Here is a 26843-nt window from a genome sequence, read left to right as displayed (position 1 = left end):
GAGGAGGGTATCTGATGAATGTCTTAATGACATTTTCTTCTCCCCAGATCTTCCTGCTGAATTTTTGATTGGGATTTAAGGGACACAGAGAAAAGAAAGAAATTTGGGCAGCCTTGCTCCCAAAGCATAACCTGGGAACACAGCCAGGACAGAGAGTAAGCAGCATGAAAACCCCTGCATGGCAGCTAAAATCAGCAATGTCACATTTTCAGGAGTGCCTCAACAAAAGGTCAATGGGATTCTCAAAACCATTTGGGTACGTAGCCTCAGGGATGGTTCAACCCCCATTGCCCACTGAAACCAGTCTACTCGGTGGATGCTTGATACCTGGCTACCTTAAGTGTGCCTGACACACATGATCCCACTGCAGATCCGTGCCAGGAGGGCTCCTATGACTCTCAGTGCTGCTGAAAGCATCTCCCTCGAGCCAGTGCAGCCACCTCTACCCTGTGCTGCCAGCTGTCACAAAAGATTACCTGGTTATACAGCTCCTTCAGGGACTCATAGTACTTGGACCACCAATCCAGTTCTTCCAGCTCTGGTTTTTCTTCTTCATATTCATCCTCCTTCTTTACAAGTTTGTTGATAGGAATTTTCTTCAAAGGAGCCTTAAAATAATAGAGAAAAGGGTTCAGAGGGAGGAAACAACCAGCCAGGACACCCATTCACCCTACTCTAGTGCCCTGCGAGCCACTGACAGAGGCTCAGCTTTCAGGTAGAACACAGGAGGTGCAAAACAACCTGTAGCCCCAGGTTTGTGTTTGCTGCAAAGGCAGCAGTTTGCAATGCATAAGGCAGCGCAGCTCCTCCCTGTGCCAGTGAACAGGCAGGAGAGAGGAGCGTTTGGGTCTGGAGCAAAAACTGCTGGTTGAAACCTAACTCTGAACTTCTGAACTTTCCTTCTAGTTTGTAACCTTCGGTTTGGCTTTCCAAATGTCAAAATTTGCTGGGCCAAAACCACATCACTCACCTTCACAAGACTTAGGGGGTGAGTGCTGGGACCTGGGTCACTGGCTGCTGGGCCAATGTTCACCACGGTCTGAGAGGGAAGACGCTGGGATGAGACTTTCCGAGCTGAGATGAAGAGAAAGATCTTCATGGTTCTATGCATTTATGTCTTGTCCACTGCTTCCTAACCTTTGGCCAGTTGTTATTCCACAGGAAAACCTCCCTGTTACCCCACTATAGTGTGGTTGTTTTTAAAGCTTTTAAAAGCAGATCCTGAGAAAATATTATTGGAAAACCAAGCACAGTGCTGAGACTGGCCACCATCATCAACATGCTTGTTGCTGACTCCCAGAAATTCAGATTTATGAGAGAAATGACCACAAATCAATCAGTCCTTAGCTTCTTCTACTTCATGCCATATTTATTTACACACATCCAGATCAGGAGCTCTGGCTATTGCTATCACAGAGCTATTTAGTGAATCCGTTACTCAGTGACACAGAACCATCAATGTGAAAGAAATGTGAACCTTTCAATCCTTAGTCCTAGTGGACCAGCTCCATAAAGCCTGATGGAGGTGTCACTGCAGACAGTTCTCCAGCTCTACACAGGGGTTGAAACAGGCGAGTACAATAGTCCTTCCCAGGCTAAACATCTAGACACAAACTTTCCACAGGGATAAGTTACTGTCTCATACCCAGCCCCAGCTAAAGGTGCTGCTGGACTAAGATGTCTCCATAAGCCATTCTCCCTCCTCTAGTTTCTACAAATGTAAGGCAAACCGTGCCATGGAAAGAGACTGCAGGGAGATGCCACATCCACAGATGAACTGTCCTACTGGTGTGGTGGGCAGGCAAATGATTAGCTAACCTTGGAGAAAACAGTTTTAAATTGCCCTTTGCCACCCAAAAAGAGAGATGCCAGCCCTTACACAGCACTCCATCACTTTGTTGCTGCTGCTGCATCCCGAACACCAGTCTGGAGCCAGAATCACAACCTGGTCCACCCCCGACCTGCCCCACTCTGCTTTTGCTGGGCACCTTATGGCTCTGGGGAGAGGACTTTGCTGCCTGGCTGCGGGGGAGTGGAAGGGCCAGGGATCTCTGCCACTGGCAGAACCTGCCTGCTGCCTCCACGGGAACCTCACCAAGCAGCTCACCTTTGGGCACATCTTCTGGTTCCTCCTCCAGCTCTCTGGGAGAGAACCTCATCACATCGGACACAACATGGGTACCCACCAGCACAGTGCGCCCAAACGCGCGCTTCTCCACCACAAAGATGCTGAGGGGAGGGTGCAGGTAGACCTGCTCTGGGAGCTCCTGAAAAAGAACCATGCAGGGGTTCAGAGGAGCAAGGGCAATACTTGTGGCAGCCCCACCACACACAGCAAGGTGCCTTTCAGCTGTGCCCAAAAAACGAAGCCTTGCAGTGACAGGCAATGGCTAGGACTGCTCTTGGTGGGCAGTTTCACAAAGGTTTTCATCCACACCTGAACCACGTGGCCATGGGAAAGCAAAACCCTGGGGGCATCCCCCCTCCTGTGACCTTGGCCCTTGCAGACAGGCAGTGCCAGGTGCAGGATGGCCATGGTGCACCCTGGCATGGCATGACCCCTCTTCCCACTCACCACGTCCATGTATTTGACCAGCTCAGTGAAGTTGGGGTTCTCTTTGTAGGCCATGATCACCTCCGACTCCACCTTCTTGCCAGCACATTCAATGATCACCTGGGGCTGATCCACCTCAAACAAGTTCACCCGCTTCAGGTCCCGCAGGCCCCAGAACAGGATCTGAAACACAGCACGAAGCCGCTGGGCTGCTTGAGACACACCAGCCATGGCACGGCCACACCGCCAGCCACTGCGCCTGGTGCTGCCACCCCTTCGCCCGCAGGACTCAGACCCCAGGAGAGGCATGAGGCCACTCTCCCCACCCAGCCACCCAACAGCTCCAGCTGGTAAACTGCTGAGACGGTTTATCCCTCCTGTCAAGCACATCCATTTGTGCCATCTGCTCAGGCCACATTTGAGCTCCAGACCCAACTCGCTGCCCTCTGCGCAGGCCAGCCATGCCGTTACCCGCAGCAGGCAGCGCACCTCTATGCGAAACTCCTTCAGCACCGGGCGGATGCCCTCAGGGATGATGAACTGTCCAGCACGGGGGTCTCCCAGGTAGCCAAGCTCCTTGGGCTCCACGTCCTCAGGCACTGACGGCTGCAGAGGTGAAGCCAGGGCACACCAAGCAGTGAAAGCCATTTCCACCCCACACCATGTCCCTCCGCCCCCCCAGCCTGTGCTCACGGGCTCTGTCCCTGCAGCTGAAAGCCAGATGTGGCTTTCAACAGGGTGGCCCCGTGCAGCCAGCTCCTCTCCACGCAGCCTTCCCCTGTGGGAAAGCAAGACGTGAGGTTCCAGCCACCTGGACAGTAAAGAAAGATCAATACTAACATGACCATCCAGACGGTCAAAGAAGAAATAATACTAACATAATTAGATCACAGCAACTAGTCAAAATATAAAGGGCCTGGGCGTGTGAATGAGTGGGTCAGAATGCTGCCCACAAGGTATTCATGGGAATGTGACCGAAAACAGTCACAAGTGTGGTGTGTTTGGGATAACATTTTTTGAAAAAACGTCCTGTCTAACCTCTTAGTCCAGGTCTGTACCTGTAAACCTATAAATTGAGAATTGTTAATAAAAGTCAGCTCAGCCTGGCTCAGCTCTGCTCAGCTCTGCCTGGTCCTGCTCTCGCTACTAACGAGAGCTCTGTGCCTGTGTGTCTCTGCATCTGTTTGAATCGTTCCCCAACGCCACACTGCCCAGAGAGCTGGCAGCCCTGTGCAGCTTCCTACAAGCCCGTTACCTCCAAGTAGCCGCTGTAATCCAGCTCAATCAGCTCAAAAGCGGCAATGAGCTCTCCAGCTGCTTTGGTGCCTTTGTAGAAATCAAAGAACTGCAGGGGAGGAGTGGTGTACGGCTCGTCCACCAGCTTCACCTGCGGGACGGCAAAGGCCTGGCCAAGGAACTCGGGGGAGCCCTGTGGGAAAGAGGGGATGGGTCAAAGATCCCTGTGTTCTCTCACCACCTCAGAGAAAAGATCACCACTAATTTCAGCCAATCTGGGACACCACAACACTGTTCTGCTTTGATTTTCTCTGCTCCGCCCAGAGCTAGGAGCAGATGAGACACATCTGCAGCAGCCCCTCTGAACTCCCAGCCCAGCTCCATGCAGAACTGGGGGAACAGCCTGGGACCAGGCACCAGGGGAGATGAAAGCTGGATCAGGTTGCTCAGAGTCTCCTCTAGCCAGGGTTTGAACATCTCTGAGGATGGAGATCCCACAAGCTCGCTGAGCTTCAGGCCCAGCATTTGAACTCTAGGTGAAAACTGCTTCCAAAAATCAAGTTGGATTTTTTTCTTGTTCCAACCTTTCTTGCCTGTCACCCTGCCCCAGGTACCTCCAAGAGAAGTCTGACATTATGTTTTCCACCCTCTCCACTCAGGCAGCTGCAGGCAGCAAGAAGACAGTGCCTCAGCCTTACCTTCTCCAGGCCGAATATACTCAGCTCTCCACCTCCCTTCACTCTGTGCAACCATCTTGGTCACCTCCAGTATGCCAGTGTCTGTCTTGTACTGGGACCCAGGACATGGGCCCAGGAAAGGTTCTGAGCTGCACAGGAGGCAAGTTACACCATCTCACTTACAATAACAAAGAGGATCCAGGAGATGAGTGTGACTTTGAAGTACTAATGAGAGAACAGGGAGTGAGGAGGGATGGAAAATGACACCTGGGGACGGAGGGGAAGAAACAGACCTAAGAGCTACCTCATCTGGCTACATCATACATCCCCTGGCTACAGGCCCTCTGCAACATGAGCCTGCTGAGGAAGCGGGGCACAGTGCTTCTCCAAAGAGAGACCCCAGATCCACCCCGAGCACCCTCCAGGCCCTGGCTCAGGGCACCTCTGCGCCATTCGCCCGCGGATTCGCCCCAGCTTGCAGCAGGAGTCTGCAGAAAGTTGAACCTCAGCCACAGCCCCAGGACCCATCGCCATCGGTGGACCAGAGCAAATCGAGTCATGGAAACCAAACAGAGATGTGGCTCCTAAGTGCCCACTCGCAGCACCCACACAGAGCTCTTCTGCCTTCCCTGTCCTGGAAACAACACTTACAAATTTATTGTGGCTGAAAAGGTTGATGATAACGATGGGGGTCTCTGTTTTCAACTCTTCTTTTTTCCCATCAATAATGAGCTGGTCAAACAGAAGTAGCTCATTCCACATGGGGCTCAGTGTCTCCTCCAGCACCTGCAGAAGAGATGAGATCTCTGAGCGTACCACAGTCAGTGGAAACAAACCCCATGCGTCTTGCAAAGAGAGTGAGGAAGCGTGGGCTGATCCCCTCTCCCATGCAGCCACACACAGCTGGCACCTGGCAGGAAGGGACACGGTAAAAGTGTGAAATCAGCACTTGGGGCCAACTAGCACGTGCCAATCAACCTTTGAGACCATGCTCAACGACATACACATTTTGTCAAGTGTTCCCTGAACACAGTCACACCACCCAGAGCACACAAACACCTTGTGCCTGGAGGTACAACATTTCCAGGAGGACTGTCACAGCCCTGGCCTTCAACATGTCAGTGAGGACATGATGAATTTTCCCTCCCAAAGTTCCCAAGATGGCAGAGGAAAGAGTTTAAGAGGTCTCACCCTGGTAGTCTGGCAATGAGTTGAAAACACCACTTTCGCAAATGGATCTGAAAGGCCATTGTCATCTGCAGGGAGGATCCCTCGAGCCTGATACAGATGGGCTCGGAGCTGGAAATAGCTGAAATCTGGTAAGAAAAAGAGAAGAAAGGTCCAGGTTCCCTGGTCCAGCCCCGCAGAAGGTCAAAAAATGCATGAAGAGGGTCAGCCTGCTAGGAGTGGGCACATGCTACAAGGAACGGGGACACTTCTAGAGCACTCACTATGGTTCTCAGAAAACCAGCACATCTCAAAAGGTTTGGCCAAGTAAGACCAGCTCAGCAGGCTCCCCAGACACCTCTGGCAAGGACATGACATGTGAAATGTGCTATGAGCATCTGCTGTGCGGGAGCACCACCAGGCTCATGCCCACCGCCAGTTCAGTGCCTATGGAGTACGCATCCCACCTGCTGCTCCAGCTGTGAGAGCACAAACCTGTCCTCACGAGAGCAAACTGGACCTGCCTGTCCCAGCCATGCCACAGAGATGACATGGAGATGATAGATCAGGCCTTGCTCCTCGGACACTGACTGGGGGCAGGATCTCTCGCCTCTGCTCTCCTGCTCACGGTTAAGCCATGGAAAACCAGCATCTGCACTCACCATCCCTGCTGAGCCGGCTGGGAGGGCTGTGTGCCGAGAGCTGGGAAATCTCCTGTCCGCTCTCAGAGAGGTACTTGAACTCCTCAGGCAGCTCCGTCAAACAGTTCTTCGCATATCTGGTCACCCCGAGCCACATGTAGACTTCCAGTTTGGCAAAGATCTCCCCAGTGTGTAAGCCAGGGACCTGAAAGCACAGGAGGTTCAACATGTTTCCCAGCCCAGCAATGCTCCCTTCAGACCAAGGTGACCACCCTCAGCCAGTGACTGACTGGAGAGCACAGGAGCCAGAGCTCCACACTGGCAGAGCAAAGGGCAGTGGTGCAAGAGCTGTGCTTCCTTATGAACCCCAGGATTTTGGAAGGAGGGCTGGAAGCAAACAGGGAAGCAGTGTGAAGCAAGAGCACACTGTTCTGGTATAAACCTGCCTTCATAAAGACAGTCTGGATCTTCGCACAGTCCTTGCCTCTCTCCTCTTCAACTACCGAGTAGAGGATGTTCTGTGCAGGAATTCTTGCATATGCCACACGCCTGTTGTTGCTGAGCATCCAGATGAGGACATCGGGCAGGGTGCACTGGGGCTGGAGGGAAGGAAGAGAGGAACATCACAGCAGAGGGACAGCACGTATCTCGTCCTTCCTCCACTGACACAGTGCGAGCTTCATCTCCTGCCAGCAGGGACTGCTGGCTGCACAGTGCTTCAGAGATCCAGAGGCAAATGAAGGGCCTGACGTTTGACGTTAGGCACATGCTCTGAAAGTCTCAGCCCTGCAATACGGTTCTGCAGGTTTCTTGGAGTTACCCGCAATTCTCCTTGTTTTTCTTGGCAAACACCTGCAGGATGCTCTCAACCCCATGCCATGCTGGGGAGAGGGACCCCCCACGAGCCTGGATAAGTGACATTTTACTGACACCTATGACAGGAGCCTGAATGCTGATCCATGGAAAGGACCCACATCAGCTGGCATCCCAGCAACAGGAGTGCCCAGCGTAAAGCTGTAGTTTGAGTTGAGAGCAGGGCTCGCAATAAAGCAAACGCACAGATGGAAGCAGTGACTTCTTTTAAACTCTAACCTCAGTTCTCTTCCCTGTCTCCCTGCTATTAGTGTTTGCACTTGTCCTTGGTACCTGTACTTGCAATTTTTCAGTACACAAGTCATTGAAGCAATTTATTACTGACCCAAACTAAGACCACCAGCCTCCAAGCAGGGACTAAATGTGTGTGCAGGGCTGACTCTACAGAGAGCAACATTCCCAGCCGATCGCAGGGGTTCCTCTCTGTCGGGATCAGCCACAGGCCTGCGAGGCTGGAGCCCAGCTGTGAGAGCTGACATCTTCATGCTAAAGCCTACCCCCACATAGCTACAGGTGTGATAATGATTTGACTTCACTTAGTGACAGACTTCTCCAAACTGCAACAACATCTGTCCACCTGACTCCAGCAAACATTGCGTTCTGGTTTACACTGCACAAATGCCCTGATTTTCCAGAGTCACTTAAAACAGAGCCAGTGAAACTGAAAGTGGAGAGTCTCTGCTGTGGATGAGCTTATTTCAATGCAAGTTTGAATTTTCAGGAGTCCAGAGTCAGTCCCTGGTGGGAGCAGGGGCAGCACAGACAAGCTGTTTTCCTGGGCAGGCAGGGAGGGTAGGGTGTCCTGGAGCTGCCCCAGCTCTGGCCCCAGCCCACCGCTGAGCTGCTGGGACCCCTGCTCTGACACCAACAGCGCTGCAAAGCCCCGTCCCTTTGAGAGCCATTACATGAAATATGGCGATTTCCAGCAGCTGGAACTTGGGATTTTATGCAGCAAGGGAAGACAGCAGAGGAAAAGCTCCAACTCCGGTGAGCAAGAGCACCGGCAGCCCAGCACCCTTGCCTTGCCCCTGCCCTCTCCTGCTCGGAAACGAGGTTCCCCCTGTACCTCTTGGGCCATGAAGCGCAGCTTTGCCAGGACCTTCCTTGTCTCCTTAACCTTCTCCTTGACGCTGGCTCGAGTCAGCCGCCGCCTCAGGCGCAGCCCCTGCTTCGCGCACAGGATCTGAACGGAGAGCACGACTGTCAGGCGCCTCGCCGTGACCCGGCAGGCCACGCTGCAGCCCCCGCGGGGGCTCTGCCAGGAGCCATCCGTGTGCTGACCGTGTCCACCCTGCCCCATTGCGCCTTGACCCCCACCACAGCTCACCCCAAGCTGCTGCAAGCAAACCTCCATGAACCTGTCACGTTCATTCAGTGAAGGGTGCTGAGAACTGGAGCCTCCAGGAACTCACTGGCTCTGCTGATACCAGCCAGTAGCAGAAGCCCATGAACTTTTGCATAGAATCACAGAATCATTTTTGTTGGAAGAGACCCTCAAGCTCATCAAGTTCAACTGTTAACCCAGCCCTGGCATGACCCCATGTCCCTGAGAACCTCATCTCTGTCTGTCCAACCCTCCAGGGATGGTGACTCCAGCACTGCCCTGCGCAGCCTGTTCCAATGCCCCACAGCCCTTTGGGGAAGAAATTTTTCCTAATATCCAATCTAAACCTCTCCTGGTGCAACTTGAGACCATTTCCTCTCATCCTATCACTTGTTACTTCGGGGCAGAAATATGTATAGGGAATAAACACTTCAGAAGCTGGAGGTCTAAGCCTCCAGATAGCGCCTGGGGGAGACTTTGCACAAGGAACAACTTGGAGCCACAGAACATGTAGGAAACTGGAAGATGGGGCTGGGATTTTATGTCCATTAGTTGACAGTGTACACAGCCTCCGAGGAGAGGCTTTGTCATGAACCAGAACTAATAATGAAATCCTGAAAGAATTCAGGATGTATTCCCAGTACAGACTGGCAAGGCCATAAAACCCATCCCCTGGGCTGGTTCTCTCTTTCAGAGGGTCTCAGACTGAGCAAAGAGCCTTCACCATAGCTCAGGTGACCACGTGTGGGAAGGCAGAGGGAAGGGAGCTGGGACCCAGACATGCCTAAATTTTGTTTCCTGCTGCTGTCACTGCATTTTTGTCAGCCCTTCAAAGCTTTGTAGTCTGATGGGGACCATGATTATAGCCGTGCTGTGCTGGAGGGTATGTAACTGCTCTCATTCAGCTCGCTGGCCTTGTCTGCAGGATTAGGAGCGCTCAGATGTTGCCTCCCAAGGACAGACAGAGAGATGGCTATTGTAGACCTGCTGGCTGGGTGTGCAGCCTATGGACTGAGTCTCCAAGGACAGCAGGTGTCAGTGAGCTCCCCCAGCATGGCCAGAAAAAGCCTGCACCAAAAAGTCTCCAGCAGCCTACTGGGCAGCAACACACGTGCTCAGCCATATGTGCCCCACAGGAGAGAAAGGATGGCATCAGGGCACAGCATCTGCATAAATGTGGAGGCAGCCATGACCAGTCCCTGCCTCTGTTCCCTCTGCTGGAAGCTGTATTGCTCTGAGCAGAAGTGGGAGATGCTGCAGTGAAAGCCTGTGAGTGACACTGTGAGTCTTAGCCCTATGTTTCCTTCTCAGCATCAGCTCCAGAAGCATCCCCCAGAGCAGGGATCACACGGGCTCCCACCACCAAGCCCTACAGCTTACGATGTTGCGCATCAGGTATTTGGTCCGACATCTGTCAAGGTTGTTTGGATGTGCCATGGTTTTTCTCTCTGCGCTGAGTGAATATTGCCTGCAAAGAGAAAAGCAGCACAGGCTCTGCATCTCTGCACCCCACAGGCAAAGCGCAGCTCCCAGCAGGGGCACGAGCTCCAGATCCCTGGTACTAATCCAGATGCATCAGAAACCCCCCTTTCTGCAATTTCTCTTCTGCAAGCTCTTTAATTTAGAAGGTACATGGGTTTGCTCAGTGGCTGAGGCTCCCTCTCTACTGTCCCCAACACAGGGCTGGGGACTGAAGTGCATATGGGACCCACCGGGCAGTCCCAGTGACCGAAACACCTGTCTCTTGTCTGTGTGACTGAAGAGAGCAAAGGAGATGTCCTAACATTTAGGGAACACTCAGGAGTCCAGGAACATCGAGGCTGTGGTCTGTGCTTCCCAGGACTGGGATCTCCTCTCTGAGGTTGAGGAGCTACAAGTTTCATTCCCTAGGTTGTCCTGGGTTCCTTCTGCTCATCCACCTCAACAGCATGAGAGACCAGGCTGCGCACAGCCTGGGCAGGACATGATACAACCTGCTAACCTGAAAACAAGAAACCTTAGGAAATCAGGGACATGCTAACCTGCATCCAGCTACAAATTCCTCCAGCACCTCTCTGAGCCGCTCTTCTGCTTTAGCCTTTGGCCTTCTCATGAGCTTCTCCACATCATGCAGCCCCTGCTCCTGTAGGGAAAGCACAACAATGAGACCTTGTGCCTGGCTGCAGAGTCAAACGTTGCAAGGATGTGTTTGTCACAAATGTCTTGTGCCCTTCTGCAAAGCTGGGCATCGTGAGAGTGCTGCAGGTCACCGCTGTGCTGCCAGGGACAACCTTCGCACTGGTTGTTACAACACCTCGTGTCTCAGTCCTTGAGCAGCCACTGAAACACACTGGTAAGCTCTACTTTCAGATTTCTAAGCCCAAAAGGAAAAGACGAGGTCGTGGGAAGAGGCTGCAACCCCTGATGACAGCCATGCAGCTCAGGACTGGCAGCAGAGGAGCTTTTTGTCACATATGTCACGTCACTCCCACCTCTGGACCGCAGCACAGCACGGGCAGTGGCTCTGCCCTCCTGCCCTACCCCACACACCTAAAGGGCAGGTAGGACTGAGCCTGTGAGATACAAGGACTCTCATGGGGTTGTGAGGATGTTTAAGGAAACATCTCACAGAACAAGCACATGCGCCTTAAGTAAAGCAAACCAGGAGGGACCCTGCTGTAGACAGACACCCCAAACACGCTACCAGGCGCTCTGCCAGCTTGACAATCCAGTTGGAAATGCAGAGTCTCCAGGTGTGATCCTCCCAGTAGCTCCACACATACAGGCAGGGTTTCTCATGTGTCATGGGCAAGCAGCTGTATGACCTAAGGGCAGGAGGGACAGGAGGTCACGGCTGCTGTCTGCAGAAAGTACGTGCCATGTCACAACGCAGCGCTTGTGCTCCCAGTACAGGGAGCAGCATCTGGGTTCTGTCCTGCTCACAGAGAACCGGCTGGTTTGGGCCCTGCACCATGGACATGGGCGCAAGCTGCTGGACCTGCCCTTTGCCATCCCAAACCAGCACATGGGGTTTCTGGCAGGGGGAGCAGCACACTCCCAGACGAATGAGGCTGACGGGAGCATGGGATGCTGCTGACATTTCTCACCACTATGGGACTGAGTAGTGGCAGGCACAGGACTCCTGACACAGACACCAAGACATCGCCAAGCCTGTGGGACAAAGCGGGCAGAGCCAGAGCAAACATATAATCAGAAGAGCTCATGTCTATGTCTCTCGGGCCCACCATAGGACAGCATGTGCCAGAGTACTCGTCTTCTTCCTCCCCACTGGAATTAAGCTCTTAGGATGCTGCTTGCTAACCAGAAAAGGGAATCTTGTCATGGATGGGTCACAGTTTACCTGGGACCCTGTTCTTGGCTACCTGCACACATCAAGCAGACACATAGGGCTCGTAGGGCTAAAAGGCAATGGTAGCCAGCCAGGCCATGGCAAGCTGCAGGGCTGCAAAGAGCAGAAACACCTGCACAGGAGCCACATTGCTGAGCAGACCCCTAACAGCATCTGGAATAACCAACCTGGGAAGCTGGGGCAGGGCCAGGGCAGGTGGGAAAGAACGACAAAGACTCACCTGTCATACTCCATGGGCTCTGGTCTCTGGCTTTTTGTCACCGACTTGTTAAGTGCTGCTGAAGCTGGGGCCAGGACTTCAACATCCAGCTCACTGTCCGAACCAGGGTCCAGCAAAGGCTGCTTTTCGTCTTTCACTTCTCCCTTTTCTACTTTTCCCCATACTTTGGTCACAGCCTCTTCAGCTTTGCCATAGTTTCCTTTAAGTTAAGCATTAAACAAGCTTGCTGTCTTGCAAAATCAGAATGCAATCGTTCTGCCAAGCCAAGCACATGGGCACGCACTGCTTTTGGAATCAGCAGCTCAGTGGCATCCAACCATCAGAGCCTCACATGGACAACCAGGAGGTCTGAGAGGGAGCCGGGGAATTGCAAGGAAGTGCTTGTGTTCTGCCTTTAAGACCCACCAGCTCCAGCAATGCCTGCGAACTGCCATCTACACCCCTGCACCGGGGTCAGCCGCAGTCACCCAGGAAGACTCCTCAGCATCAAAATTTCTTGCTCCCAAACCCTTCTATACCTTCTCACCCCACTTCCCAGGAGAGCTTCAACCACTCTCCCCAAACAGGCAGTTCAGAAAAATACTGCAAATCTCCAGTCCCATAGGAGAGCATCCGGACTGTTAATGTAATTAAAGCACTCCCTGGTTTCATCCCTCATCCTTCCTGACCTCCTGTTTTGGTGGCACAAGCTGTGCAAGAGCTGACACCTTAGGACCGCAGTGCTGACTTGGGCTGTCAGAGGGAGATTTGCACTGTTCCCACCATTCCTGGACATGACGCCCAAGCGAATACGCACCTATGGAGACTTCAAAGCTGATGGGCTTGGAGCTGAGAGAAGAGTCCATCATAGTGGCTTCAAAGAAGGTAACAAAGAGGAGGAATTCCTCCTTCCTCCCCAGTGCATTCTAAGCAAGGAGACAGAAATCAGCCCAAGACTCGCAGCAGAAATTTGGAGAGCACCAGGGCATGGCTGGTGCCTGCCAGCCCTCCCAAGGGACATCAGTGGGACACTGCTGAGGTCACCACCACTGGGCTGCCAGATGTGGGACAAGTTTTCATGGAAATCCAAGGGGGTTGATGCAGAGCCATGGCTTTGGCTGATGCTTGTGTGAAGCCACTGAGCAGGTTTGTAGGCTGAGGGATGGCTACTGGATCAACAGAGCTCTGTTTGCCTGCCTTTCCCAGGCCAAAGGGAGACCCGGAGCCAGCCAACAGCTCCCTGGCTCCCGGGGAGAAAAGGTATATGCTGAGAGTCAGCTGTGTCCTGGGAATAACACCCACGTCAGAGTCCTCCCAGCACCAGGAAGGCAGCACATGTGTGGATGCTCCAGTATTACTGTGGGTGGCAGTTTTGGGGCTTTGAGTGTGGCCTCCACTCTTGCAGAGGCTCAGGGAGCCCTGGGTGGCCCAGCAGTGGGCAGGCTGGTTTGCTCCAACACTGTTACACCAGCAAGTGATCCCACTGCCCCTTCCCCTGAGGTCTGTGTGTCAGCCACGGCAGGACTCACCTCGGGGAGCGGATGAAGCTCTTCCACCTCCACAGTGACCTCCCCGGGCTGCTCGGCCTCCTGAGAGCCCCCAGCCTCCTCCTCTCCCTGCAGCTGGCTCAGTTCTTTGCCTTTCTCCTTGGATCTCTTACTTTTCTTCTTCAGCTTCAGTTTGCTCAGGGCACCCTTTGTCTTGTCCCCAAGCTTCCTCTCAGCCACGCTGGGGCTACTGAAGATCTCCACCATGATGGCCATGAGGATGCGCCCACGGTAGAAGATCCCTTCGCCCATGCCCTCATTGAGGTCCTTGTGGATGTCCCGCAGTGCCGAGTTCTGCGGGGAGCCATACAGGTTCACCCAGGCTGGGCCAAATGTGGGGTTAAAGCCTGTGGTGACAGGGACAGGGGTTAATTGCACCACAGGTTGCTGGTGCAGAGACCCTCACCCAGGACATGGGGATGTAGCATGTCCTTTGGCCACTCTGCTTCCCACCCACAGGAGACCGCCACGGCACAGGGGCGCCGCGGGCAGCCAGGCCAGGCCTCACCATTCCTGCCAGGGTCTGAGATCTGCTGCAGGTCAATGTAGTGTGTGGCGATGGCCACGTCCCCAACATTGGCATCATCCAGCACCTGGACTTTTATCTTCCTGGCCAGAGGTGGGAACATCTCGATGAAGCTGATCTGCTCGTTCCATTCAGGCTCAGTGGTGTTGGTCTCCACTGAGGTTTCCCCCTGGGAAGGAGACGGTGTGAAAGCCACACAGTCCCAGCCAGTGGCCAGAGCAAGGGAAGAGCCTCTCTGGGAACGGCACATTCTCCTGTCCCGCCTGTGGACGGTGCTGGGCACGCTCCAAGGCCACAGTATCCCTGCTCCTGGCCCCTCCCAGCAATTGCTCTCTGTGCTTCATCAATGGGTCTGTCCCAAGGCCCTGGTTGTGCCTGGCACAGCCAAGGCAAACACTGGAAGCAAGCAGGCAGGACCACCAGACCCAGAGGTGTCACAGGGTCCTCTGGGAACACCCTCAGGCTGCCCAGGGTCTGATTCGCATCTTAATCGATATTGCAGGACCAGAAATCCTGGCCTTGGGTGCAAGAAAAGGGCCATGAACTCAGCAAACTCTCCCGGGGTGTCAGGCTGAGTCTAGGTTGCCTTCTGCTCCAGGATTTACTTGACCCTCTCCTTATGTTTCGGGATATGAAATCTCTGCCTGCACAGCCGGTGGCTCAGCCAGTGCTGTGCTCAGGGCTGGGGCTGTCCCTGTGGAGCTCTCTGCAGAGACAAAAGTCCCATAAAAGCCTTCTCAGACACCATGCACCCACAGCCACACCGCTCAGGCCACTGCCAAAGACAGCAAGACTTGGGCTGTCCCAGCCTGTCTCTGGTGGGGTTGCTGTGTCCCATGGAGGCTCCCGGCAGCACCAGCCCAGCACGTGCTGCTGCACAGCCAAGAGAGGATCAGCCCAGCCCCGCACAGACTCTCGGCAGACTCACCCGCTGCCCGCAGAACGACACCTGCACGTATGGGTCGATAAAGACTTTCTTCTCCCCTATGAACTTGGAGAAACCACCCATGATGCCCGCGCTCATGCTAGGCAGCCCCTCGGCACGATACAGTTTGATGCAGACCCTGGCCCAGGGTCTCTCCGCAGGGACTCTCTTAGGAAGCAGCAGGTTCCTGAAAGACAAATTCATGTTCTGGCTCTCTCCTGAAATCCAGGAAACATGATGCTGGGAAATGCTCTGACTGGCAGGAGGTTTGGACCCTGCCCCACCACAGGTCTCTTTCCCTGGGTCTTTCCCCATCAGAGGAGGGAAACATGGGGCAAAAAAGGTAGTGTGAAGAGAGACGTGACCACAGAGCCATGCAAGGCTGCACCACACCTACCTTTCAATGTCCTCATCCCGGCTGCTGGAGGAAGTGGGAAGGGAGCCCACAACGTCCCCACGTGCAGTGACAGAGATGTTGCACTTCACAAAGCCTTTCACGCCTGCCTGGGTATCTGTGGGGTCACTGATAACAGCCCACTTCTGGAAAAACCTGTGATCTGAGAGGGAAGGAGTTCCCTGTGGAGAGCCCAGGTTACCATTTCACATCCCAGCTACATCTGCACAAAGATTGCCCTGACCCTGCCTCCGAAGGCGCAGGAGGTGACACCAGCCCTCAGCTCAGAGCAGAAGCAAAGTGCTGGTCCTCATGTGAACTAAGTGCTTTAAAGACAGGGCCCTCACCAGAGCCAGCAGAGCACCAAGGAAACAGCTGTTTCAGACAAAGCCGGGGTCAGGGCGCGGGTACGCGGTGCAGTCGGTCATACCTGGCTGGCTGTACACAGTCACAACGTCCATCTTGAACGTTCCTATGCACGTTCCCAGGAACGATATCTTCTTTGAGTGAAAAACCTGCAGACAGCACAAATCCCCCTGAGCACCAGGAGACATGGGCAGCCAGGTGACACATCCAGACACCCCTGAGGAGGACGGGACTGCAGGAGCTGCCCGTTCCAATGCACAGCTCAGGCAGCATTCGCAAGCTCCTCGTGCGCATTGACGCATCTGAGTCAGCCCTGGGACAAACCCATTCCTGCCCAACTGTTCCCACAAAGCCCACCAGACCATAGCCCTCAGTGAAACCTGGGCTATGGCAAATTCACATGCAACCAGTTCAGCTTCTTCTGCCAGCCCCAGATAAGCCAAACCCCTAGGACAGACCAAGAGCAGACCTGCTTTCCTGCAGGGAGTCCTTCGTCCATGTCCTGATGGGGTAGGGCAGAGCCATGCCCCCACCAGACTAGTATATCTCCCAAAACATGAGCTTTGCTTGCTGAAACCAGTGCTGTGGGGCAGGGGATTTTTGACGACTACTTTCTGCCTGCCTGGGCTTTTCTGCAAGCACATATCACTGCTGAGCTCCCCTCATACCAGTCATTTGCCTCTGCAACCTGCAGGATGAGGCTCCAGGGTAAGGGGCAGCAGGGAATCACCCCAAAACATCAGGGCAGCAAGGCAATGGGCAAGAACCTGCCCCAGAAACCTCACTTCAGTCACTGGATGCAAAGAAAACCTGACGCAGAGGAGGTGGGAAGGCAGCACTGCCCAGCGCTGGCCCAGAGCAGGGCCGGGTCTCTGCCCCACTGTGGCCGCAGGTCCTTTGGTCTCTCTATGGGCAGATGCCCCTGGCCGGAAAACCTGGCTGGTGCTGGTGCCCATCACTCCCAGCATCCACGTGCAGAAGCATCGAGTTGTACCTGTTACCAGCGAAGGATAAAGAGGAGGACATGCTTACCGAGATCTCTATGAGTCTGTGGAATAAAATGTCCTTTGGCTCATGGAATTCAAAGAGAAAATACTGAAAGAGAAGAGCAAGACAGCTGGGCCTCAGGCTCCCAACACGGTCCCACAAGCATCTCTGCCTGAGAGCAGCTGCATCCCAAACATGCCCTGCAAGGATGGCCCCAGCCACTTGGGACACGGGTAGGGCAAGGCCAGAGCCTCTGTCCATGTCACCTACTTCATTGTAGAAGGGGCAGTTTGTTGACTTCTGCGTCGCCGTGTGCCTCTTCTCCTCTCCAACCTTGACTACCACAAAGGGGTTAATGTTCACCCCCACCAGCTTCTGCGCTTCAATGATATTAATCCCAACCTGAGAAAATCATAAGTCATAGAATAGTTTGGGTTGGAAGGGACCTTTAAGGGTCATCTGTGGGAGGAAACATCCCATTTGTGGGAGAACCCCCTCAGATCAGCACTCTCCTCGTTTTCAGCTCCATTTCAAGCTTGTTTCAGCACCAGTACACAAAAGTGCAAGAGCCCTGTCACCACAGAGGTGGACACATGGGGCAGGCAAGAGCATGGCTGCTGAAATCCACTATGGCCAGGACAAACCAAAATGGTCATTGAGATATTTCTTTCAGACAAGCAAGGAAATAAAGTGTTAAATCTCCAGCAGCTTTGACGAGAGCAGCCTCCCCAGCCACGCTGTCATTACTCAGTTCCTGATCCCGAGGGGATGCAAACCCACCACTCCCACGTAGTGAGGTCTACAGAGCATCTTGGAGAAGATGCCCTTTGTATCTTCTGCCAATACTTCTCTTTGAATTCTGAGACGGACACCATTGAGAAGACTGGAATGCGTCTGTCTCATTTGCTGTGACTGGTTATGGGTCTAAGACATGGGAGAACCGTTCTCACATTTGCTCTCTGAACAAGCAATTAGGCCGTTATTAAGGTGAGGAATAATAGCTACAAGGAGAGGATGGCAGGAAACTCCACTCCTACAAAAGCTTCCTGCTTGGTGGACAGGACCCAGCCCTGACAAGCAGGAGATCCAAACTTGAGTCCACATTTACTTAGAACCAGGGAGGATTTAAATTCATAGCCAGGCTGAGCGAGCTGCCCTGAAATCTGCAGGGCAAAAGATAGGACTGAACTCCATTTCCAAACTCCCCAGTGGTTTCATATAAACCTGATGTCGGAGCATCAGCCAGAGCCACAGCTTCACACCAGCCTCCTGGCACGTCCAGGAAAGCCCTGCAGCAGCCCCCACCCCCAGGCAAGTCCCACAGATGTCCCTGGGGGACCAGGCAAGGCCCTGGGCAACCTGGCAGACACCAGCCCTGCCTGGGTTTCTCTGAAGCTCTGCACACGTGGCTGTGCAGGAGACTGTACATCCATAGCCAACTACCTGGCCCAAAAAGAACTTCCGCTCTGGGCTGGCGAAGCTGGAGCCAGCACTCACGGATGCAGATTGTTCAGGGAGTCTCACACCTTGCCCAGGGAAGCCACACAAAGCAAGAGGGCGTCTTGGTGCTAGAGGCCTCACCAGCATATGTGGCAACTGGAGAAGCCCAGGCCGCCAGTGGGGGACGGGCTGTGTGGCCAGAGGCAGCTGTGGGGACGCGCACCCAGCGCTGCAGTACCTGGAAACTCTGCGGGGCTGGGGTGGCAAAGAGGTCCCGTGCAGAGCAAAGTCTGGAGCGGCTGCAAAGAAAAACAACACAGGTGAGCAGGTCTGTTCATGTACGTGGACCTGAGCCCCCACCAAGGGAAGCAACAGAAACTCCGGTCCTTTGCCCTGGGAATGAGTAAATCCCCAACAGTCCCTGTTTGGGCCCATTGGGGATCGAAGGTTTCTGACATGTTGCAGAAGCAGAATGCCAAGAGAAGCACAATTATCCCACAAATCACCCCATGAGCTGGCACTTTCCACCCGAGGGCTCAAGCGGGAGCAAAAGAGGAAAGCACACCATGGATACCTCTTCACAGGGCTGAAGACAATGCCTGAGACCTCCATCTCAGACACATCATAGAAATCTTCTTCCTCCTCTTCCTCCTCCTCATCAGTGTCCAGGCCTTTCGCCAGCTTCCTGCCCAGCGCAGCAGCCCTCCTGTCCAGGTCTCTCACTCTCGGCTCCTCCGCTGCCCTGCAAACCCCGTCACATCCCGCACCATCAGCCCTGATGAGTGGGCTGTGCGCTCTCCTCCACCCGGGGGGCTGAGCTCATGGACTCAAGTACGGCTACTTACTCCAGCTCCTCAAATCCAGGGTTGCAGATGATTAACTCAGAACTGTAAGGAAAAGAGATGCTTTGCTGAAAAAAACCAGTGTCAGGCAGAAAGGGACCTGGGGGTACTAACTGACAGGAAGCTCAACATGAGCCATCAGTGTGCCCAGGTGGCCAAGAAGGTCAATGGTGTCCTGTCCTGTATCCAAACCAGCGTGGTCAGCAGGCCAAGGGCAGTGATCCTTCCCCTGTGCTCTGCACTGGGGAGGCGACACCTGGAGTATTGTGTTCAGTTCTGGGCCCCTCAGCTCAGGAAAGAGATTGAAGTGCTGGAGGGTCCAGAGAAGAGCAACAAGACTGGTGAAGGGACTTGAGCACAAGACCCACGGGAAGAGGCTGAGGGAGCTGGGCTTGTTTAGTCTGGAGAAGAGGAGGCTCAGAGGTGAGCTCAGCACTCTCTAGAACTACCTGAAGGGCAGTTCTAGCCAGGTGGGGGTTGGTCTCTTCTCCCAGGCATCAGCAATAGGACAAGGGGGCACGGGCTTCAACCCTGCCAGGGGAAATTGAGACTGGAGATGAGAAAGCAATTCTGTGCAGAGAGAGTGGTCAGGCATTGGAATGGCTGCCCAGGGAGGTGCTGGACTCACCGGCCCTGGAGGTTTTGAAACTGAGATTGACCATGGCACTTAGTGCCATGATCTAGTCAATGGACTGGAGTTGGACCAAGGGTTGGACTGGATGATCTCTGAGGTCTTTTCCAACCCAGTCGATTCTGTGATTCTGTGTGTTGTGGCTGTTCGTCTGAGGCATTTTAGTACCAGAGCCACAGCCGTGCTCCTGCTTGCCTCTTGGCAGGGACACGAGCATCCTCTTTAGCGATGCTTTTCCGCTGTCCACCCCGTGCCTGTGGCACTCCACAAATGACACTCCCCAGACCCTGCTGCCTGTCACCCTGTCGACCCAGACACCCGCATCTGCCCTGGCTTTGAGCTCCACCTGTCTGCAGGGTGCCTGGGGTTGCTGCACTCCAAAGCCACGCTCTCTGCAGCTTTGCAGCCACAGCGCCTCGCTCCCGCCAGCCAGGAGGCTGCAGAAATGCTCTCAAGTCCCAAAGGACTCCCAGGGTGCAGCAGATTGTTGCAGTGACAGGTTCTTTGTGAAGACAAGGTCCTTTCTTTCCGAGACCCCTTGCTCACTTCTTGCTGCTGTAGGGCAGAGATGCGCCAGCCTGGCCAGAGGTGGAGAGTCAACACGGCTGGATTGCACCCCAAAGGCTGCCCCGGCAAAGGCAGAGGGACAAGCTGCTGGGAAATCCGCTCCTCCCAGGATTTCAGTACCTGTCTCTCATCTGATAGACAAAGTCCTCTTCATCCCACGTCCCAGCTGAGCCATCTGGAGGCTGGTAGTGTAAGTCCAACTCAATGTAGATCTACAAACAGAAAACGAAACAGCCTGAGAGTTCGGCAGCCACAAAACAACTGCAGGGAAGGGGCCACAAAAGAACTGTAGAGGAGGGGAAGGGGAGCATAGAAGAAAAAAAGAACTGAGATGCTGCTAAAAAGAAGGGGAAGGAAGGGAGTCACAACCTCACAAGGAGCCTATTTATACCAAGGTCTGCTTGTCTGCCTCTCAACAGGCTAGACTTAACCAAACTCCCTCCCCTACAGCTTCCCAAACTCCAGGATTCACTGAATAAAAGCTGGCTCAAGTTTCCAAATGTAAAGTGTACCCCCAGAGAGGCCCCTGAGAGCCATCTGGGGGCATATTTGGCAAGGGAAGTGGGGAGAGCCCTGCAGCAGAGCAGCGGTTTGGAGCGGTGTCTCTGTGGGAGGCAGGAGGCAGCTGGCAGAGCATCCCCCGACGTGAGAGCTTGGGCTGAAATGCCACAGGAGCCATAAGCACACCCAGAGTCTGTGTCGCAAGAGACATCCACTTAGCGTTAGTGATGAAAGAGGATGGCCAGAGAAGTACGGAGCACATTGGGTATCGGCACAGCCAGCACAGGGCTGAGAACACTTGTTCTGTGGGTGAGCAGCCTGATTTGATGCCAACACAACACAGGCCAAGTCAACACAGGGAGGAGGTCACTTCTGAGGAGGCTGAAGGGGATGTACAAGCTCAGTCCCTGGAAAACACATGTTTCTGGGAGGAGAAATACAGCCCAAGAAAACAGTAGCACAGTGGCTGGGAAAGGCAGCAGGAAAGACTGGATGGATGCAGAAATCTGGCATAAAGCTGAGTGAATAGCTGAGGTTCTGGAAAGAGCCCTTCAAACCACCACGAGAAAAAAGGGGTGCAAATAAGTGCCAGAGAAGAGCACGGCTTGGAATAGCAGGAAGGACCCTGTCCCCACTTCGCTGAAGGAGCAGTGCTTGAACAGCCCCTCTCCCCTGGGGAAGTGTCTCTTACCAGCTGAGAGGGGCTCAGGCTGCTCTCGGATGGGCACCAACCTTGCCTGCCCTATTTCTGTCCCCCACAGCCCTTGTGTGGCCAGGGCTGCGTAATCAAAAACTGACCTGGCAAAACCGAATAGGGTCGGGTTTTGGTTGGAGCAGCTCATCAGCACGAGTGCTGCTGCTGGCACAGGGAAGGGGCAGCTCTGACCTCCCAGCGGTGTAAGTGCCCCCAGCTCTGTCTCCTCAAACCATCACCAGCACAGAGTGCTGCCGAAGGGTCAGTCTAGTCCCTGTCCTTTTAGTGGCACAAACATTTACACAGTGAGCTGCATCAGGCTAAAAATCATCCTGGAAATGCTCGCTTTCCACCTGGACCCGCTCCCCGATCCAGACAGCTCGGCAATGTGGGAAAGCCGAGCCTGTACCACTCAGGTTTGTGGTCTGGTGGCCACAGAGCTGTGCCCCACATTCCAGCCCGGCAGTGAGTCAGATCGCCCATGGGAAGGGCAAACGGGTGCAGCACATCGCAGTGCTGTCTGCCTCCACCTCTCCTCCTCCTGGCCCTGCCCGTAGCCCTGGCACCAAGCCCTGGCTGTCCAGTGCTCGCTGAGCTGTGCCTGCAGGCACAGTGAGTACGAAACCATTCATTTTTGGGTCACGTTCATTTTCCACCAGCACAAAGGGTCCAGTGAGCCCTGGCACCAGGCGGGAGGGGAGCGGGACCCTCAGTGCACAGCAGAGGGGCAGGAAGGGTCCAGAGCCACTCACACTGCCCTGGACCATCATTAAGTCATCCAGTTAGCACTGGTACTTAACCCAAAAGCTCACCGGGGGTCCCAAGACACCCTGCCACCTTCAGCCTCACCCCGTCCGCTCCCCTCTGCTTCACACCCTGCAGCAGCCCCTGCCCACACACTGCGGGAAGTAGATGGAGCACCACCTCTATCACCTCCCGCATCCATCACCCAGTGCTGGGGAGGTTTTGCCAAGCCCCCTCTGCTCATCCAGGACCTCCACACGTCTCCAGGGCCGCCAGCCCACCCCACACACTTCTGGATGCTCCCAGAACTACCTGATGGGTGTGAAGTGGCTGCACCCCTGTGCACCACAGCCCTTCCAGACTGAAAGCAGCCCCTTGGACCCTCCCTCTGCCCCAAATCCACTTGGGAAACACCACACAAGGTTTCCCACAAAGCTTTCCTGACCAATGATGGCCAGGCCACCCATGGGGGACTTACACCAGTGACTCGGTGGTTCCTGTCAACAAGGGTCTCCCGGAGGATCAGCCTCCCAGACGTCATCAGGTGCTGCAGGCTGAGGACAAGGGTGCCGAGAAGCCTGGAACAAAAGCAGAGACTGCAGCAATACCGCACGTAGCATCGTCCTGCACCGGAGGGAATGGAGCACCAGGATCCCGCTTGCCTGCTCACAGCCCCTCTGAGCCACGGTGGAGGCAGCAAAATGCACTGTTTTCCATAGGGAAATACCCGAGACCTGCTGACCCACAGTAGGTTGTGCCTCCACCCCAGCCATGCTCAGGCAGCTGCTTGCAGCTGAGCTGCAGTACATGGCCAAAGGCTTGGGCAGATCCAGCCCCGCTGTATGGGAATGTAGCAGAAGATTTGGCGAGGAGGTTGGTTAAATGTAAATACGCCCAAGTGACTTGCAGCTGTCTGTAGAAAAAGCACATACATCACACTAATTGTTTTGCTGACCTTGTGTGCTTGATGAGCAGAACCTCAGTGTTAGATAACATAGGCCTGTGAGGAACTCCAGACAACTTATCACTGTGTCTGAGGTCCCTGCTTTGTTGTGAGAAAGAGCGAGAGGCTGCGCCTGCCTGAAGCCTTGAAATACAGGCGAGCTCAGCAGGCCTGGTGATCTCCTACCAGGGCTGAACTGACCAGCGCCTGCGTCCCCGCTGGTGTCACCTCTGCCTGGGAGCTCAGGCGCGACTTCGGAGATCCCCCGGTACAGAGGGAACTAAAATCAAACTTGCTCTTTGCAATGCATTCATGGCTCTGGCTCTTCTTGTGACGTGCCTGTGTATGTGCACACATCACGTTTGTCACCTGCCACTGCTCTGCTCCCCAGCAGCAGAGGTGTGTGGGCAGGTGCTGCCAGTGCCAGACCAACCATTTCCCATTGGACTTCTTTGCTCAGCACCATCAGGTTCTGGCAATTTGTTGTTTGTTTTATCTATTTGTCCTATAGCTCTTTCTACTGACGTTTCAGTCAGCCCCAATTCTTCTGATCCAGCTCCCGTAAGGAAACCACCCAGCCAACAGTGACACAAAGTGCAGCCACACTTTCTGCTCTGGCTTTATCTGTAAGTGCCTCACATGTGCTGTACTCGTCTGTTTCCTCCACACCCTCTCTGACACGCTTGTGATGGCTTTTAAAAGGTTTGTATTATTAGCTGCCTCTAGAAGGTTGTTCCTGTTGGTTTTCCTTCAGTTGTTACATTTTGCTTATCAGGGCTGGCACCCTTCTCCGCATCCTCACGTCTCACATGCCCTGGAGGGACAGGCCCCTGCTCCCCTGCCTGCTCCACCACCTCTGCTCAATCTGTCACCCGTGCTCTTGGCGTTCTCTAAAGTGTTTTACAACTGCTGGAACAGCCACTGAGCCCACAGTATTGTGTCCATGCCACCTAGGAGCATTTTAAATTCTGGCTGATCCTTTACATCTAAGTTGCTGTCTTTTTCAAAGGTTAAACCATACTACCACGGGCTTGGGGCTTTTTCCTGCTGAGAGGCACATTGAATTTGGGTGCGGCATGGTCACGGACACCATCCACAGGTTGGATCTACAGGGCAGGAGCAGGCCCACACTCTGAAATTCCTACACTTGAAACTCTGTTTTTTAGGGTCCTATTTTAGCTTCACGCCACTGGGGGTCTGATCTGGATCCCTACATAGTTTTTGTTACTGTTGGCACAACTAAATCATTCCTCATATTTAACTTTATACAGCACTGCTGCTCCAACCATCTCCATCCCTCTTCTATGGCTTGTATCTTGCTCATCTTCCTTCAGATTTCCCATAAAAAATTTCTTCTTCCAGTAGAAAATCTGAGGCCAATTATGTCTTTTCCTCCACCTCTGCTGGTCACCCCAGCAACCACAGGACCTACCTGTTACTGAAGACCTTGCTGCAGTTGTAAACCTTAATGGACAGCATCTCTCCCATGACGAGCTTCCCGTAGTGAGGCCAGCGAAAGAGCTACAAACAGAGCAGGAAGAGATGACCAGTCATTCCCAGCCACTTTCCCATGTTTGGTACCTGGTTGTCTCTGCAAAGTGACCAAACCAATGACTGTGACACAAAGCTGCTGTGGTGAGAAGTTACTTTCCTGCTGACCAGGGTAGACCCTGCAGCTGAGAAAGGAGGATGGACAGGGAGGGGTTGAGCACCCAGCCAGCAGCACAGAGCCGCAGGTCGGCTGCTGAAGAGCATCACGCTGGAAAGAGGAGGATGTTTCTTCCTGCTGAGGTCCGTGAGCTGGCACTTTGTGGGGTGGGGATGGGGCATGGGCCCCTCACAATAAGAAAAACCTTGAGGTGCTGGAGTGAGTTGAGAGAAGGGAATGGACATGGTGAGGTTCTGGAGCACAAGTGTGATGGAGCGGCTGAGGGACCTGGGGGTTCAGCTGGAGAACAGGAGCTGAGGGGAGACCTTCTGATCTCTGAACTGCCTGAAAGGAGCTTGGAGCCAGGGGGGTCGGGCTCTGCTCCCCAGGAACAAGCGCCAGAACCAGAGGAAATGGCCTCAAGTTGCGCCAGGGGAGGTTGAGGTTGGATCTGGGAACAATTTCTTCCCCAAAGGGCTGTGGGGCATTGGAACAGGCTGCCCAGGGCAGTGCTGGAGTCGCCATCCCTGGAGGGCTGGACAGACAGAGATGGGGTTCTGAGGGACATGGGTTAGTGCCAGGGGTGGGTTATGGTTGGACTTGATGATCTTGAGGGTCTTTTCCAATCAAAATGATTCTGTGATTCCAGGGAAAGGTACAAGAAGTACTTGGGGAGAAGAGATGACCCAGGGCAAGGAGCCGCCCGGCTCAGGCACATCACAAAGCTGCGCCCCGAGGTGCGATTCACCCAACACCCAGACTGGCTGCCATGCGTCTGGCAAGAGGAAAGGTCCCCCCTGTCCCCAGCCCTGCTCTCCTTCCCCGGGCTGAACAGGGGCATCCAGATGGGACACAAGCGGCAGGACCAGCCACCAGCCTGGTACCTTCAGGCTTTTACGGGCTTCAGGGCTGTGAGAATGACGGTGAGTGCCATGACGAACGCTTCCCCCTACCCCACGAGCACCGCCCGAGCCGCTGCCATGTCCCATCCCTGCCCATGGACGGCACCTGCAGGGTAACTCCGATCTGCCCTCACCTCCCCGAAGACAGCCTCGGGGCCACAGCGGATCTTCCTCGTCTTCTGGGTGAAGCCTTGGGAAGGAGAGGGACGGTGTGAGGCGCCGGGGGCCCGGCCCGGCCGCCGCTGGAGGGCAGAGCCCGAGCCCGGCCCCCGTATCCGCCCGGGACCCACCTCGGAAGCTGAGCTGCACCTGCCGCTCGCCGCGGCCCGGCAGGCGGGACAGGCGGCGGACGCCGACGCTGAGCGCCATGGAGCCGGTGCCCGCAGCCCTGCCCGCTCGGCCCCGCTCCGCCCGCCTGACTCAGCCCGACTCGCCCGGCCGGTTCGGCCGCCCGCTCCCCGCCCGGTGCCCCCGCCGGAGGACTCAGGGAAGCGGGGAGGGCAGCCCCAGCTGCTCCACCTTCCTCAGCCCCGGGGCACCGGGCGGGCTCCTGCCGGGGGACCAGCCTGAGGCCCCCGGGGCCACTGCCCAGCCGGGCCCCTCACACCAAAAACGGCCTTGAGGTGCTGGAGCAAGTTGGGAGAAGGGAACGGAGCTGGTGAGGGGCTGGAGCACAAGTGTGATGGAGACTGAGGGACCTGGGGGTTCAGCTGGAGAACAGGAGCTGAGGGGAGACCTTCTGATCTCTGAACTGCCTGAAAGGAGCTTGGAGCCAGGGGGGTCGGGCTCTGCTCCCCAGGAACAAGCGCCAGGAGCAGAGGAAACGGCCTCAAGTTGCACCAGGGGAGGTTGAGGTTGGATCTGGGAACAATTTCTTCCCCAAAGGGCTGTGGGGCATTGGAACAGGCTGCCCAGGGCAGAGCTGGAGTCGCCATCCCTGGAGGGTTGGACAGACGGACATGAGGTTCTCAGGGACATGGTCAGTGCCCGGGTGAGGGAACAGTTCGACTCGAAGAGCTTGAGGGTCTTTTCCAACGAAAAGGACTCTGTGATTCACAGGGGCCAAGCCCTGCTGGCACTGTCCCCTTGTGCCCTGGGGCAGCACTGACACCCAGGGGCACACTGTGGTGGGTGCTCAGCCTTCCCAGGAGGGAGAAGGGAAACCC

At 54.7% G+C, this 26843-nt stretch overlaps 1 protein-coding gene across 1 annotated transcript in view; it reads right to left on the bottom strand.

Annotated features, from left to right (window-relative positions):
• Nucleotides 1–26046, bottom strand: part of LOC308046828 (fer-1-like protein 4) — a gene marked incomplete at both ends in the record, with an annotated part of 38230 nt that extends 12184 nt beyond the window's left edge. The window contains 31 exons of the mRNA XM_080354882.1: nt 477–608; nt 971–1074; nt 2108–2267; nt 2576–2737; nt 3044–3160; nt 3810–3983; nt 5119–5253; nt 5659–5783; nt 6297–6480; nt 6722–6874; nt 8215–8331; nt 9853–9940; nt 10494–10594; nt 11156–11276; nt 12042–12240; nt 12838–12946; nt 13550–13914; nt 14076–14262; nt 15022–15205; nt 15416–15575; nt 15843–15927; nt 16811–16873; nt 17036–17167; nt 18444–18504; nt 18780–18947; nt 19051–19092; nt 20366–20457; nt 22663–22762; nt 24560–24648; nt 25812–25867; nt 25968–26046. Of these exons, the coding sequence (XP_080211008.1) occupies nt 477–608; nt 971–1074; nt 2108–2267; nt 2576–2737; nt 3044–3160; nt 3810–3983; nt 5119–5253; nt 5659–5783; nt 6297–6480; nt 6722–6874; nt 8215–8331; nt 9853–9940; nt 10494–10594; nt 11156–11276; nt 12042–12240; nt 12838–12946; nt 13550–13914; nt 14076–14262; nt 15022–15205; nt 15416–15575; nt 15843–15927; nt 16811–16873; nt 17036–17167; nt 18444–18504; nt 18780–18947; nt 19051–19092; nt 20366–20457; nt 22663–22762; nt 24560–24648; nt 25812–25867; nt 25968–26046 (4044 nt within the window). The remainder of the gene's footprint in view (nt 1–476; nt 609–970; nt 1075–2107; nt 2268–2575; nt 2738–3043; nt 3161–3809; nt 3984–5118; nt 5254–5658; nt 5784–6296; nt 6481–6721; nt 6875–8214; nt 8332–9852; nt 9941–10493; nt 10595–11155; nt 11277–12041; nt 12241–12837; nt 12947–13549; nt 13915–14075; nt 14263–15021; nt 15206–15415; nt 15576–15842; nt 15928–16810; nt 16874–17035; nt 17168–18443; nt 18505–18779; nt 18948–19050; nt 19093–20365; nt 20458–22662; nt 22763–24559; nt 24649–25811; nt 25868–25967) is intronic.
• Between the last annotated feature and the right edge of the window lie 797 nt (nt 26047–26843).

The sequence above is a fragment of the Nesoenas mayeri genome (genome assembly GCF_963082525.1).
Source record: "Nesoenas mayeri genome assembly, chromosome: 16".
NCBI classification, from domain to species: domain Eukaryota; kingdom Metazoa; phylum Chordata; class Aves; order Columbiformes; family Columbidae; genus Nesoenas; species Nesoenas mayeri.
Note: the sequence above shows the minus strand (reverse complement) of the source record. Positions and strands in the feature narration are given on the sequence as shown.